The sequence below is a fragment of the Pelodiscus sinensis genome, chromosome 2 (assembly GCF_049634645.1).
Source record: "Pelodiscus sinensis isolate JC-2024 chromosome 2, ASM4963464v1, whole genome shotgun sequence".
In the NCBI taxonomy this organism is placed as follows: Eukaryota; Metazoa; Chordata; order Testudines; family Trionychidae; genus Pelodiscus; species Pelodiscus sinensis.
In genome coordinates this window covers 204,810,393-204,823,517 of record NC_134712.1, presented here as the reverse complement: position 1 = coordinate 204,823,517, position 13,125 = coordinate 204,810,393, and the positions used below count along the sequence as shown (strand labels likewise).

The window sequence follows — 13,125 nt, the reverse complement described above, 5'->3', positions numbered from 1 at the left end:
GGAGCAATTTAATAATTGTGGCATACAGTGGAGAACTGTGCTACAACAGCACGAATGTGAATACAAGGTTGAACCCACAGGACAAGGAGAAATCTGGAATAAGATGATTTAGGCTCTTTTATCTCCATAAATATAGCCTAAAAAGTTTCATAGAATAACTCCATGCATAAAAGTAATGAAGATTCTCTCGTTATATATATTAACTGTGGATCTGTGTATTTGCATCTTTTATTTATGTGTGTGTGTGTGTGTGTGTGTGTGTTTGTAAAAAATTACTTATTGTATTTTACCACCACAATTTAAAGTGCCATAAAAAAAATCTCCAAGTTCAAGGGGCTTTAGCTAGTGTACTTGCCAATTTCTTGTCTAACATAAAATACAAAGTAATAAATGGGAATAGATTCTCAAAGTAAAGTTTACTTAGCAAAAGTGCTCCCATATTATGGAGGCTATATAAAGTCACAGAAAAATGTCAGAAAAGCAAATAAATATTGAGATAATAAGCTATTTAATGCTCTTTAGCACTGCATGGAGGTGCTAAAGAGCATTATCTGGCTTTATTCCAAAGACTGAAATAGACAAATATGCACAGGCAAATTAAGAATCAAATTGAGGACAGTACCAAAAGCAGCATAAATTTCACAGCTCCCTGTTCAGCTAAGGATGCCCTAAATATCCTTAAAAAAATTAATTTTTTAAAAAGTTTATAAACAACTGCACTCACTGAAAATGGGAGGGAGGTGGCCCCTATTGGTGCCTGTACCAAGGTGGTGGTTAGTTGCAATAGGTAAGTTGGCTGTTTTTCAAGTCTTTGGGCTCGAGGGAGGCGAGTGGTAAAGAGAAAGCCTGCCCCCTCATCACCGGACAAGGGTGAAGACTTCCATGAGTAGCCACGGCATGGAGCCTATGAAGTAGGTGAGAGGGGTGCCGCAAGCAGGGAGGATACTGGTAATGGGGAGACTCGCGAGTTTCAGTGGTGAGTATAAACCTATGGTCCAGCCAACTGTGGTACTGCTGCCTGCGCTGACAGATGCATGGTTCTTTGCTGGCAAGGAGTGACAGAGAGCTGCTGTAGTGGGAGCAACACAGTGCTGATTCTGCCTGAGGTGCTGCCAGTGCCCAGAGAGTGTCAGGGAGGGTGGCTGCATTAGTGTCGGCATCAGTGCTATGTGTGGGAGTGATACGGGCTGTGTCTGCAGTGCTTGGAGTGCTGACAGTGCTCAATCTAGGAGCAGTCTGTGGTGGCGGCAGAGATCTCATTAAAATCACTTTTTTTCCTCTTTTGAGGTCTCTGCAATGAAGCTGTCTGCCACTTTTTTGCTGCTTTCAACAGCTATGGGTACCTTGTGATCAGCTTTGTTGGGGAAGCCCATTGCTGAGTGTACCCCTTTTCCCGGGTTGCAGGCTGGTCAAAGTGACTTCTCCATTAGGAGGAGTTTCAGCTTCAGATCCTTATCTCTTCATGCCCTGGGCTTCAGTTCTGCACAGTGGATACACTATTGGCATGGAGGGAGGTGGAAAGGGAGGGAAACAAGCCTCTCACACATACAGCAGATACACTGGCTGTGCTCATCAGAGGCACATCTCCTGGAGCCTGGGGAGCTGGGTATCTCACTGACCAGGAACTTTTAAAGGTCTGCTGGAGTGAAGGTTTTTTATTAGTTTGTTTTTCTTTTTCCAAAACTAGTACTTAACTAAGAGTATATCTACACTACAGCATTATTTCAAAATATCTTATTTCGAAATAGTTATTTTGAAATAACTTATTTTGAAATAATGCATCTAGACACAAAATGCATTTCAAAATAGCATTTTGCTATTTCGAAATAGTGCGTCCACACTGATAGGACGCTGAATCGCATTTAAGGCCGGCCGGAACCCGTTATAGCAGGGCATCAGGTCAGGAGTTAACCTCAGGCAGCAGACACACAAGGCATCTGAGACCTGTGCGTAAAGGGACACCCCGGACAGCCGGTTCTAAGGTTTCCCTGCTTGCTTGCCTACCTCACTGAGGGACAGCAAAGCATTTTTTTCTCTGCATGCTCTGATTGCCCTCACTCAGGATACCACAGCACTCTGCAACATGGAGCTGGAGCTGCCCCTGGGCACTCTGGCACTTTTCCTAGACACATTGCTGGGAGCCTGACAGCATGTTCTGCAGGCAGTAATTCAGTAATTCTCCCTGGTGTGCCCCACTGGGGGCTTGTGCCTCATTCCTCCCTCGTGTCCTTCCACTTACCCCTCCTAACCCCGCTTCCTGCTGTACAATAAAAGACATGTGTTCTTTACAACAAAGCTTCTTTATTGAGCAAAACTGGGGTGGCAGGGGGAATGAAACTGAGGTCAGACTGGGGAAAGAAGGTAGGAGGGGGGGGAGCTGGCAGCGGGAGGCAAGGGGAGGAAGGGGGAGGAGAAGCTCAGGGCTCAGGGGGTCTCGCCGGCCCAAATGTCTCCCAGCCGCATGGATGCGGGGGCCTCGGCATTTCCCAGCAGCATGGATGCCGGGGTCTCGGGAGTGTGGGGAGGAAGAAGCAAGAGGGGGAGAAGGAGTAGGAGGAGGAGCAGTAGCTGGGGAGGCAGCAGGGGCTGGAGCAACAGGAGGCAGCAAGCTCTGCCCCAGGGTTGATGACCACGTGGGGGACACAGACTGTCCTGCCCCCCAGGATGCGGTCCACAGCATCAAAATAGGGACAGAGGTCTGGGTCTGCCCCTGGTAGGGAGCTGCCCCTGTGGCCCTGGCATATGCCTGCCTCAGCTCCTTTATTTTCATGCAAACCTGCTCCTAGGTTCGCATATGGCCTTAGGTGTCCAAGCTGGCAGCCATTCGCCTATATACAGTTGTGATCCTCTGTTTAGTGTGGAGATCATGGATGTTGGAGGCATCCCCCCAAACCTGAATTAGGTCTCTGATCTCCGCACCGGACCAGGCAGGCGCCCGCCATTTCTAGCCCCTGGCAGGCTCCTGGGAGCTGGGAGACTGGTCCTGGGGAGCGGTGGAGGGCTGGCTGTCCCTGGCTCATAGTGGGACTACTGGATCAGGCACAGCGACTGCTGGCTCTGGGCTGGCACAGGCACTGTGGCCAGAGTCTACCCCTTTAAGGGCTCCGGGGACAGGGGGAGGAAGAGGAGTTTTCTTGGTTGTGGCTAGAGTGGCCACCAGGCACCCTGGGAGGGGCTGGAGGCCCCCTATTTTGAAAAAAGCATCTACACAACACTTATTTCGAAATAGCAATTTCGAAATTGGTGCTATTCCTCGTGGAATGAGGTTTACCAATTTCAAAATAAGCCCTCCACTATTTTGATTTAATTTTGAAATAGCGGTTTGGCTGTGTAGACGCTGGTAAAGTTATTTCAAAATAACTTTGCTGCGTAGACATACCCTAAGAGGGAGAAAAGATGAAAAACTATTCTAACTAAAGGTGGTCTGAGGAGAATGCTTTCACAGCATGACTGCTGAACTCTGTGTCTGCCCGGGACAGTAGAAAGGGAACTGAGGTCCTATGCACAGCAATTTAAATGAAAGGGGTCGTGAGACTCAGTTCATTTAAATGAACTGAGGTCCCCATGCACATGCGACTCGGAGGGACAATGATGCAAAAAAATCTCCATATGAAGGAACAGAAACACCCCAACACACGAGTGAAGCATCCATGCAGACATCTCGCTCGAAGAATTTGCAATTCAGGCCAATATTCCTTATTCACAAAGGGTACGTCTAGACTACAGGCTTTTGTCGACAGAAGTTTTGTAGACAGATACTGTCGACAAAGAGGCTGTGTCTAGACTACATGCCTCTGTCAGAGGAATGTACATTAGACACATAGGCAAAGGCAAATGAAGCCACGATTTAAATGATCGCGGCTTCATTTAAATTTACATGGATGCCTCGCTGAGCCGACAAACAGCTGATCAGCTGTTTGTCCGCTCACCGCGCTAGTCTGGACGCTCCCCTACCGACATCAAAGCCCTTTGTCGGTAGCCCCGTTATTCCTCGTGGGATGAGGTTTACCGGGGCTGCCAACAAAGGGCTTTGATGTCGGCAGGGGAGCGTCCAGACTAGCTTGCTGAGCGGACAAACAGCTGATCAGCTGTTTGTCGGCTCAGCACGGCAGCCGTGTAAATTTAAATGAAGCCGCGATCATTTAAATCGCGGCTTCATTTGCCTTTGCCAAAACAACAAATCTACATGGCTCCTTCGACGGAGCCATGTAGTTTAGACGTACCCAGAGCGTCTAGAATACATCCAGTTCTGTCGACAAAGCAAGCTGCTTTGTCTACATGACAGTGTAGATGCAAAGGACAGTGTAGATGCAATAACGCCTTCTGTCGACAGAACTCTGTCGACAAAAGGCATTATTCCTCATAGAATCAGGTTTACAGCCATTGACAAAACTGCTGAGTTCTGTCGATGTTATGTCGACAGAACTCAGCGGCAGTGTAGACGCAGGTATAGTTTTGTCGACAAAAGTGGACTTTTGTCGACAAAACCCTGTAGTCTAGACACACTCAAAATGATGCAATAAGGAGTAGGATTAAGGTTGCATGTGAATTAGCAAACAAATAAGCCTAATTTTCTTAATGTTTTCTTTTAACCTACACATTGTTTATCAGATACATGAGGAGATCTTAAGTATGCATTTCTTGTTGTTTTTTTTTAACATTTGAATTTCGTGTTATAAAGTTCCACACACAAGAAGGATATGCAGAAGAGAAGGCACTATTGTGTGGCAGCATATTAACTTCAGCTCAAAGGTTTTTGTAAGTTATTCTTTAAATAAAAAGCAACTATACATTTGTTTACACAAAGATATTACTCATCAGAATAAACATGAGTGTTCTCTGCCTTTTGAATGATGGCAGAGTTTTCTCTGCTTTTTGCATTTCTTGAAGTCCCTTTCTGACAAATAATATTAACAGATTCATTAAATAGATCCTTTTTTAGTTCTTAAGTATGTTTTATTTTCGAAGAATACAGCAACAACTTCAAGCAGAAAATTTGTATATAAATATCTATTTATAAATGTATATTTTATCATGCCATTTAAAACATTTTTACATTAATTACAGTTTTAAATAACCGAATTAAAAAAAAAAGAATTACCCCTTCAGGATTGTATTTTGCTAGCACACCATTACCATGGAATTCTTCCAGAACATCCTTAATTTTCTTGGTGGAATCTAAAACAAAACAGAAAACAATACAGGAAATTGATTTTGACAGTATGAACGGTACTCGGGAAAAACACTATTTGTTTCAGACTGTTTTTCAACTGTGCTGTTGAGATTATAGTCAATTTTTAAAGTACATGGAATATCACTTCTAGGAGTCTGGGATTTATAAGCACAGTAAGAGAACATATTGAAATAAACAAAGAAACAAAAACATTTGAAAAAATTGTACTCTGTGGTCTAATTTTTTATTGTGGTCAAATAGTAAATTTTAGAAAATGCTATTTGCATTAGTGACTTTAAGTCACTTTTGCACTTCACTGACCCTGTGTCAACTGTGGATCAAGCTAGTCCTCCCCAGTGTAAAACAGATGCTTTCAGGCATAGCTCCCAATAGACACAATGAAAGCAGTCAGGACACACCAGAATGGAGATAAGTCCAGTGCAAAGTCCCTTTCTCAGCAACCATATCCCCTATGCAACAGAAAAGAGCATAAAAGCCGTTGTACCAATTCTATGCCACTCCAGTATTTCACTTATCAACTATGCGACTGTTAGGGTTACTTTACCACAGCAAAATGGTGCAAAGCAACACTACTGCAGCAGAGGTGTCATTGTTTAACTTTTCTATTCCCCCCTCCAATTATAAATATTAACCTGAAATATAATGATTTTAAGCACTCCGAGCACAGGAATGCTCTGCTGGTATTGACTCAAGTGGTAAATCATTTTCAGCTGACATTCTGATTGCTCACTATTAATACAAAAATTTTAATAATATCCACTCTGCTAATCCCTGGACTCACATTATCTCAAAACACATCATTCACTTAAACACGACCACCTCACATAATTTCAACCAGCTAACAAAAACTAGCAACTCAGTTATGTCTTAAAATAGCTTTCAGGCACTTTAAATTAAAAAGAGAAGTTTTAGCTCTGTTTAAGTTAGATCATCAAAATACAACAATGTGGTAGCTTTTGAGAGTTAAAAGAAATTTACCATCTACAAACTGACTTTTAAAAAAAAAGAAAATGCATCTTTAAATCAATAATGGGTCTAAAAAGGGAAATATGAGACCCAGGAAGAATTTATGCAATGATTAAAAAAAGTCTTGGTTGTAATATCTTACAGACTGAGGGGAAACAATTTCAAACTAGCTCAAGCACTGTAAGAATGAACGCTTTCACAGGTATGTTATACGAAAGCTCCAAACAATATAGTTTTTAGGCTCTTTAGTCCACGCAAGCTTCTTCACCGCAAAAAGCTTGCAGTCCATCAGAGAGGACTCTTCATCTCCCTAAAAGCGCTCCAATGAACCCCTTTGGCAGACAATCTTCATATTGGGAAGTACTGGATGAAGACATCATAATGAGAGAGGCTATGACTAACTGCTATCTTGTTCCATGATCTATGGTGTGTGGCATTGAATGCTCTAAAATCTGAAATGTACAAAGAAATTCACTTCATTTTCTAGACCAAAAAAAAAAATCTTTGTAATTAGGAAAACTGAACTGTGTAGTGTGAATTATACAGTATATTAACATGGATACAGGGTAAAACTAGCCCTATTTTTATTATTAAACATTAATATGATTGTGGTGCCAGAAGCAGTATGTGGGCCCCATTTTGCTAAATTCATCTTACATGCACAAGCACATTTCAGGCTCCAAACATTTAGCCAGCTAAGGAATTGCATGGAGAAAGCACACAGTTGGATGTGATTCTTCCATTTGGGCTGCATTCAGAGCTTACTAATGGACAACTTCTTCTCTTTTACTGGAACTCTCACACTGAATCCCTCAGAGATATATTCTATTGACCCACTGAACAACCATATGAATATACCACTATATCCTAATCACTTCCCATGCTGATAGCAACATCTCCCAATAATCTAAGCACCTAATATCAGCAAATGTATAAAAGTCAGAGAGCTGAAACGAAATCTGAGGAATACAGAGCTTAAGCTGGTGGGAAGACAAGTAGGTGTACTAGATGGGAAAAATTATTTTCCCTTTCCTAAAGCAGATGCTTTCCCCAAATAAAAGCTTCCCCTTTCTGAAGTGCTATAAGGTTCAGTCAAGGCTTCACCAGGAATGATCACACTTCTTCCTTCCTCCTCCCTCCCAGCTGTATTTTTATTAATCTTTAAACAAGCATTATATACATGCAACTGTAATTAATACAAACAAGTTGGATAGGTTTTAGGCTCCAATTCCAACTGCAGGAATTTTTTAATTCTGCTCCCAGAAGTGATGTACTTTTTTTTTTTTTTTTAACTCAAGTAGAACTAAGATGGGGAAAGTTTCAGCAAAAGTATCTCTGTTCTCCCCCTTTATGTATGCCAGCTGGATGCTGTAATCTAACAATACACTTGTCCCATATTCTGCATACCTATCATTGAAAAGGCGGGATGAGAGTCTAAGCCAGAGTTAGCAACAAGTGGCCCATATGCTGGACTTGGTTCACCAGGGTTAGCCACCAGAGTCTTTATTTACCTGAGCATCTGCAGGTATGGCCACTCAACATTCACATTGGCCACAGTTTGTCGTTCCTGGCCCATGGGAGCTGCAGGAAGCAGTGTGGGCCAGGCCACCATTTTCTGCAGCTCCCATTGGCTGGGAACAGCAACTAACAGGAGCTGTTAGTAGCCATACCTGCAGGCACTCAGGTAAATGAAGTGTCTGGTGGCCTGCCAGAGGCTAACTCTGGTGAACCATGTCTGATCCACTATCCTGGTCTCAGTTCTGCCTGGGTTGCCCCACCTGTTTCCCATGTTTGTCTAAGTTCTGGACTAACAATGTATTCATCGCAGGCACAACATGATGTACCTTCCAACAATACCTCCCAACAACTGAGGCATGGCTAGTTATCTTTTCCCTGGTTAGGTAACCTTTGAAGAAGTTTTCAATTCATAGGACAGTATTAATATCCAAGCCAAATGTATGATTTATTTTCAAAGGTCATGAGACAATATTAGCTTTTATTTTAAAATCCAAATACATTTTACCCATTGTTTCCTATTCATTCACTAGGACTATGTCTAGACTGCATTCCTCTCTCAAAAGAGGAATGCAAATGAAGGACATAAAAATGCAAATGAAGCACACACCATTTACAAATCTTGCACTTCATTTGCATAATCACATCCAAACGATTTCAAAAAAGTTTTAAAAAAAACCACCACAGTCTAGACGGGGTTCTTTTGAGAAAAAAAAAAACTTTTTTCGGAAGAATCCTTACTCCTGGAAAAAAAATGAGGTTTAGAGGTTTTAGGTCTATCAATAATAAAAAAAAAAGTCAAGTTCTTTCACAGTTTGTGACAAACCAATACTAGGAACACGTACAGCCCAGGTCACTTTAACAGGTTTCCCTTGAATTGCTAGGCCATTTCCAAGCCTCATTACTACATGAAGATCACATCAAATAAAACAACAAATATTGGTTTGGAAAGTAATAAGCCAGTGAACATCCAATTGAATACCTTCTCAACTATATTGATAACTAAAATAGCTACTGAGTAAATGCTTCCTGGGAAAACTAAACAAAGTGCAAAGCATGATGTGGATTAAGCATAACACAAAAAGGAAACAAAGTGATTAATCATCCAACAATAGTTATTATCCCTATTTGTGAGGAAAGCATTCTAAGAAGCAGTTGCCCTGGAAACTCTGTTTCCACAAGCAGGACTATATAGAGATCTAACGTAAACAATTTCAATTTGTGTTTCTTTGGAGATAGGTAATTAGGGAGTGGGATCGATTTAAGCAGAGTCCTGGGGGTTATATGGGGGCTATCAGACAGGTTCATTTAAGAGTTATGGAAAGGGGAAAAGGATGACCAGGGAAGGGTTTATGTGGGTATCTGTGGCAGGAGGGGACTGGGAATGCAAGGAAAGGTGTGGCAATTCCACAGTTGGTTGTAGTTGAGTTTGGCTTACTCCTGTGTGCCTCTCCATTCTTCCCTCAGACTCCCTCTCTCTCTGACATTAACCCCAGTTCCCATTGCAGGAACCAGGGGGTGCAGGGGAGCGGGTGGACTTGCCACCACCACACCATGGATGGGACAGGCTCACTGGTCACACCGGAAATGAATTCTGCTGCAGCACTATGCTGGGGTTCCACAGACTTGCCTCATTCATTGCCATCAGTCTCTGCTGGTCCTGCTGACTGGCACCAAGGTGGCTCAGTGCCATCTGGTTCTGGTGCCAAAAAAAAAGGCAGAGATTGGACTGCTGAGCTGGGCTTTGTGCATGGGCAGTGGGGTGGCTCTGATTAGAGTGGACTAAGTTCCCTGGGCACCTGCTTATTGAGAGACAGTCCCTACCTCAAAGACCTTACAGTCTAACTAGACAGACAAATAAATTACCTTAGTCTTAATTTGCAGGTGTGGAACTGACAGTCAGTGAGATTAAGGATCTTATTCTGCACGCTTAACTGTACAAACTAGGGGCCTGAGTGACTTTATGAATAGGGACAATTCATAGTATACAATGTTAAGAACGTGAATAAGTCTTTGGGAATGAAGCCTAAATAGCTTGCCCAAGGCCACACTGTCAGTCTGTAGCAGAGTTGCAAAAAGAATGTAGGTCTCCTAATTAGTTTTAATACAGGATCTTAAACACAGTACCACCATTTTTCTTAAATACATACATTTAAATACATACATACCTGAAAATTCTAGTGTGTAGAGGCAAAGAGACTATAATAGCATTACTCAGAATTGGGCAGGAAGGGGGAACAATAATAATCCAAAATGAATGCCATTCAAACTACTTTGTGATTCCAGCACATGCTACTACAATGATGGGAAGCCCCTTTGGAGTTCAAACATTTGCAAACTATACTTTATCTGTTGAAATGAAATAAAACAAATATATATAGGTTTTTAAGTAGCCTGTTGCTTTTTAAAAAGCACTATGGGCAGTTTTGTTTTTCTGTCTTTATCTTTACCATTAGTATGCCATGGGCCCTTTATTATTTATTTTCCTATGTGTTCTGAGACCTTGGATGCATGCTGTTCTACATCCATAAAATTAAGCTTTCTTGTGCTTCCACATATTCAGTTTTTTCTCTTATCTTTATGGAAATAAAGCTTCCTTATTCAGCTTGGAAAAAGAAATAATGAAAATACTGAAACAATTTATCCAAGCTTTTACATTACCTTTCTCTGACAGACACACAAGGACTACACCTTGCTATAAGCAAAATCCTGATCATTTTACTCACATGAGAAGCGTTACTTATATGGGAATTGCACAGCACCTAATACAACAAGATCCTGGTCTATGACTAAAATTCCCAACTACGACAATAGTACAATAAATAATAATAATAATATCCAAATCAGCAGGGCAAGCAGGATTTGGCCTTGTACTTTTGTGGGGTGGAAAGAGGTTGGATGCCAGGTAATGTTAAAAGTACAGTGACAAAAAGAAAACAATTATTAAAAGTGATAATTAGGAGAAAACAAATAATTAGAATTAATTGCTTCTCCTACAACTAGTTCACAAAAACAAATCAAGAGATTAAATTAATTATTATGGTTATTATTGAAACTGCATCCAAAGATATAGCAGGGCTAAAATTTATCAAGGATTTTTTTACTATTTGTTAAGGGATGCAACAAAACAAATCATCATGACATTGAAATCAAATGCATATTCAAGTAATCAAAAATGATAGAAGAAACCAAACAATTAAATACAAAATTATGCAAATGAGCGACTTCAGCTAAAAAGAAAAATACTGATACAATGTAGCAATTCTTAAAGCATCCTCTTAACATGAAATTATAAAATAAAAAGTAAATTAAAACAAAGTTGGTTAACTATATTGAGCAGACTAATAGTTTAAGCTATATAAAAATTAAAAAATAAAAATCTATGAGTATTAACCACCATGATATTCACTCAGTTAACAGGACATTAACAGCAGCAACAATTTGTTTAGCCTGAGGTTAACTAGTAGCTGAAAATGTTTAACATAATATAATTTTAAATGTAAATAAATGGTATCAGATAAAGTTTGATTCAAATGAAGTAACTAAGTTACAACAACTATAATTCGGCTTGATAACAAGACAATTAAAGAACAGTTTATGACAAAATTGGAGCAAATAATATAATTGAAAGTAGTCAATTTAAAACAAAACGTAAGAAAACCTTTACTATTTTAGTTTACTTCTGTCTTAAGAAAAAAAGTACTCGATAGCTAAGGTTGAGTGCTAAGGTAAATTCACTCATATGAGCATTATTGCTCAAAATGAATCAGTTTTTACATACACATACCCTAATTGAAATGGCTACAACAACACATAACAGAACCTGCGATACAAGAACCATCCAATTTGATTATTGTGCAATAGTGCAACCCAGATAGTATAAGTTCTGATTTGAGGGAATTCGCAGGCTGGGAAATGACAAAAATATCTTAATGCAACTATGCAACTAGCATAAGAGAATGCAATGTGAATTGTAAGTGAAGTGGACAGCTTAGAAAAGTTGAGTTAAATGTGAGGGAGCTAGTTTTGTCTTTCATAATATTGCATCTCAACTACTACAACACTATTATCTCATCTTGACAAATGCCCTCTTGCTCAGATCCATTCAGATGCTGCTATAAATTGGACCTCTCTGGTCTGGCACCCTCAGGGGAAGTCAATACTGGACCCTCTTCTGTTGGGCTCTGCTCCTGACCCATGCTGCCAGCTCCCAACCCCAGACTCCAGGCCACAGCCCCAGCTGCTGATATCCTACCCTAACCATTGGCCCCCATTTCCAGTGCTCTGCTCCCAGCCACCAGCCCAGCTCACTCGTCCAGCAACACCTGTGGCCCGACTGCACCATTTTTTTGCTGAGTGTGCTCCAACACCAGAACACCTATGTAGTCCCCGGCCACGCCACACTATGGATGTTGCTGGACCAGAGAGTCCTAGACTAGAGAGGTTCAATCTGTACAATGATAATTTTCCTAGCTCTCATTTTCACCTTCACACCACTTTCTCCATCACATCAAACAAATTTAATTGTCTTCTTTTTCACAGCCTATCCCCACCCTAGACATCATCCATTACTTGCAAACAATTTCGGCCTCCCACCTCTGATTGGCCCATGATGCCTGCCTCCATCATCCACTTATTAAATTATCAAACAAGCACCTTTGTGCTTTCTCCCAATCTGCCCCTCATACTTGGGATATGCTCCCAGTAACCTCTGCAGGGCACTTTCACTATCCCCCTTAGATCCTTCTTTCCCATGATGTCAACAAAAAGCTTGACAACAGTCAAGATAGTGGTGTACCAATAACACACATCATATCGACCAAATTGTGCCATTGTTTCCTTGCACTCTCAACCATCTCTATCCATTTATTGTTGCTCACTTTATACTTACAATGTAAGTTCTTTGGGGTCAGTGGACAATCTTTTTCTGTGTTTATGCAATGCCTAGCACACTGATACAGGTTGAGAGGTTCCAGGCATTAGGACAGCACAAATAATTAATAGATTGTAATTTCATATATAGCATGAATGGCTACATTATTTGTGCACTTTGATACAGTGCATCTATAAGTTGTTAAACCCTAGAGATGTACCTACACATCTGAATTCAGTATCTGTCACCCATATGATACTTTTGCAAGCATAGATATTCAGTTCAATTTAATAATTTATTCAGAAGTTTCCTGAGTAAGCATGGGTATATTTTCAAAACAGTACAAGACAGGTACCCAACTAATCTCCATTTTCCTTGTTTGTTAGCTTCTGACAATTCATGTTTCTACAGAATACTCAACATAAACAATTGGTAAGATCTAAATAATAAATGGTACATTTTTTCAACCCTAAGCCCAAAAGATAAATCAGAAACAGCAGAAGAGTTCAATAAATATTTATATTCTGTATTTGAGAAAAGTCTATATATTCATATCACTTGATAATGAAATAATTTA

General features: G+C 40.7%; 1 protein-coding gene across 2 annotated transcripts in view; it reads right to left on the bottom strand.

The window, feature by feature from the left end:
• The window catches only part of DGKB (diacylglycerol kinase beta), a 488,560-nt gene that overhangs the window by 401,008 nt on the left and 74,427 nt on the right, over positions 1-13,125 (bottom strand). For both annotated transcript variants that reach the window (XM_075922293.1, XM_075922292.1), the window contains exon 3: positions 5,102-5,178. In XM_075922293.1, the coding sequence (XP_075778408.1) occupies positions 5,102-5,178 (77 nt within the window). The remainder of the gene's footprint in view (positions 1-5,101; positions 5,179-13,125) is intronic.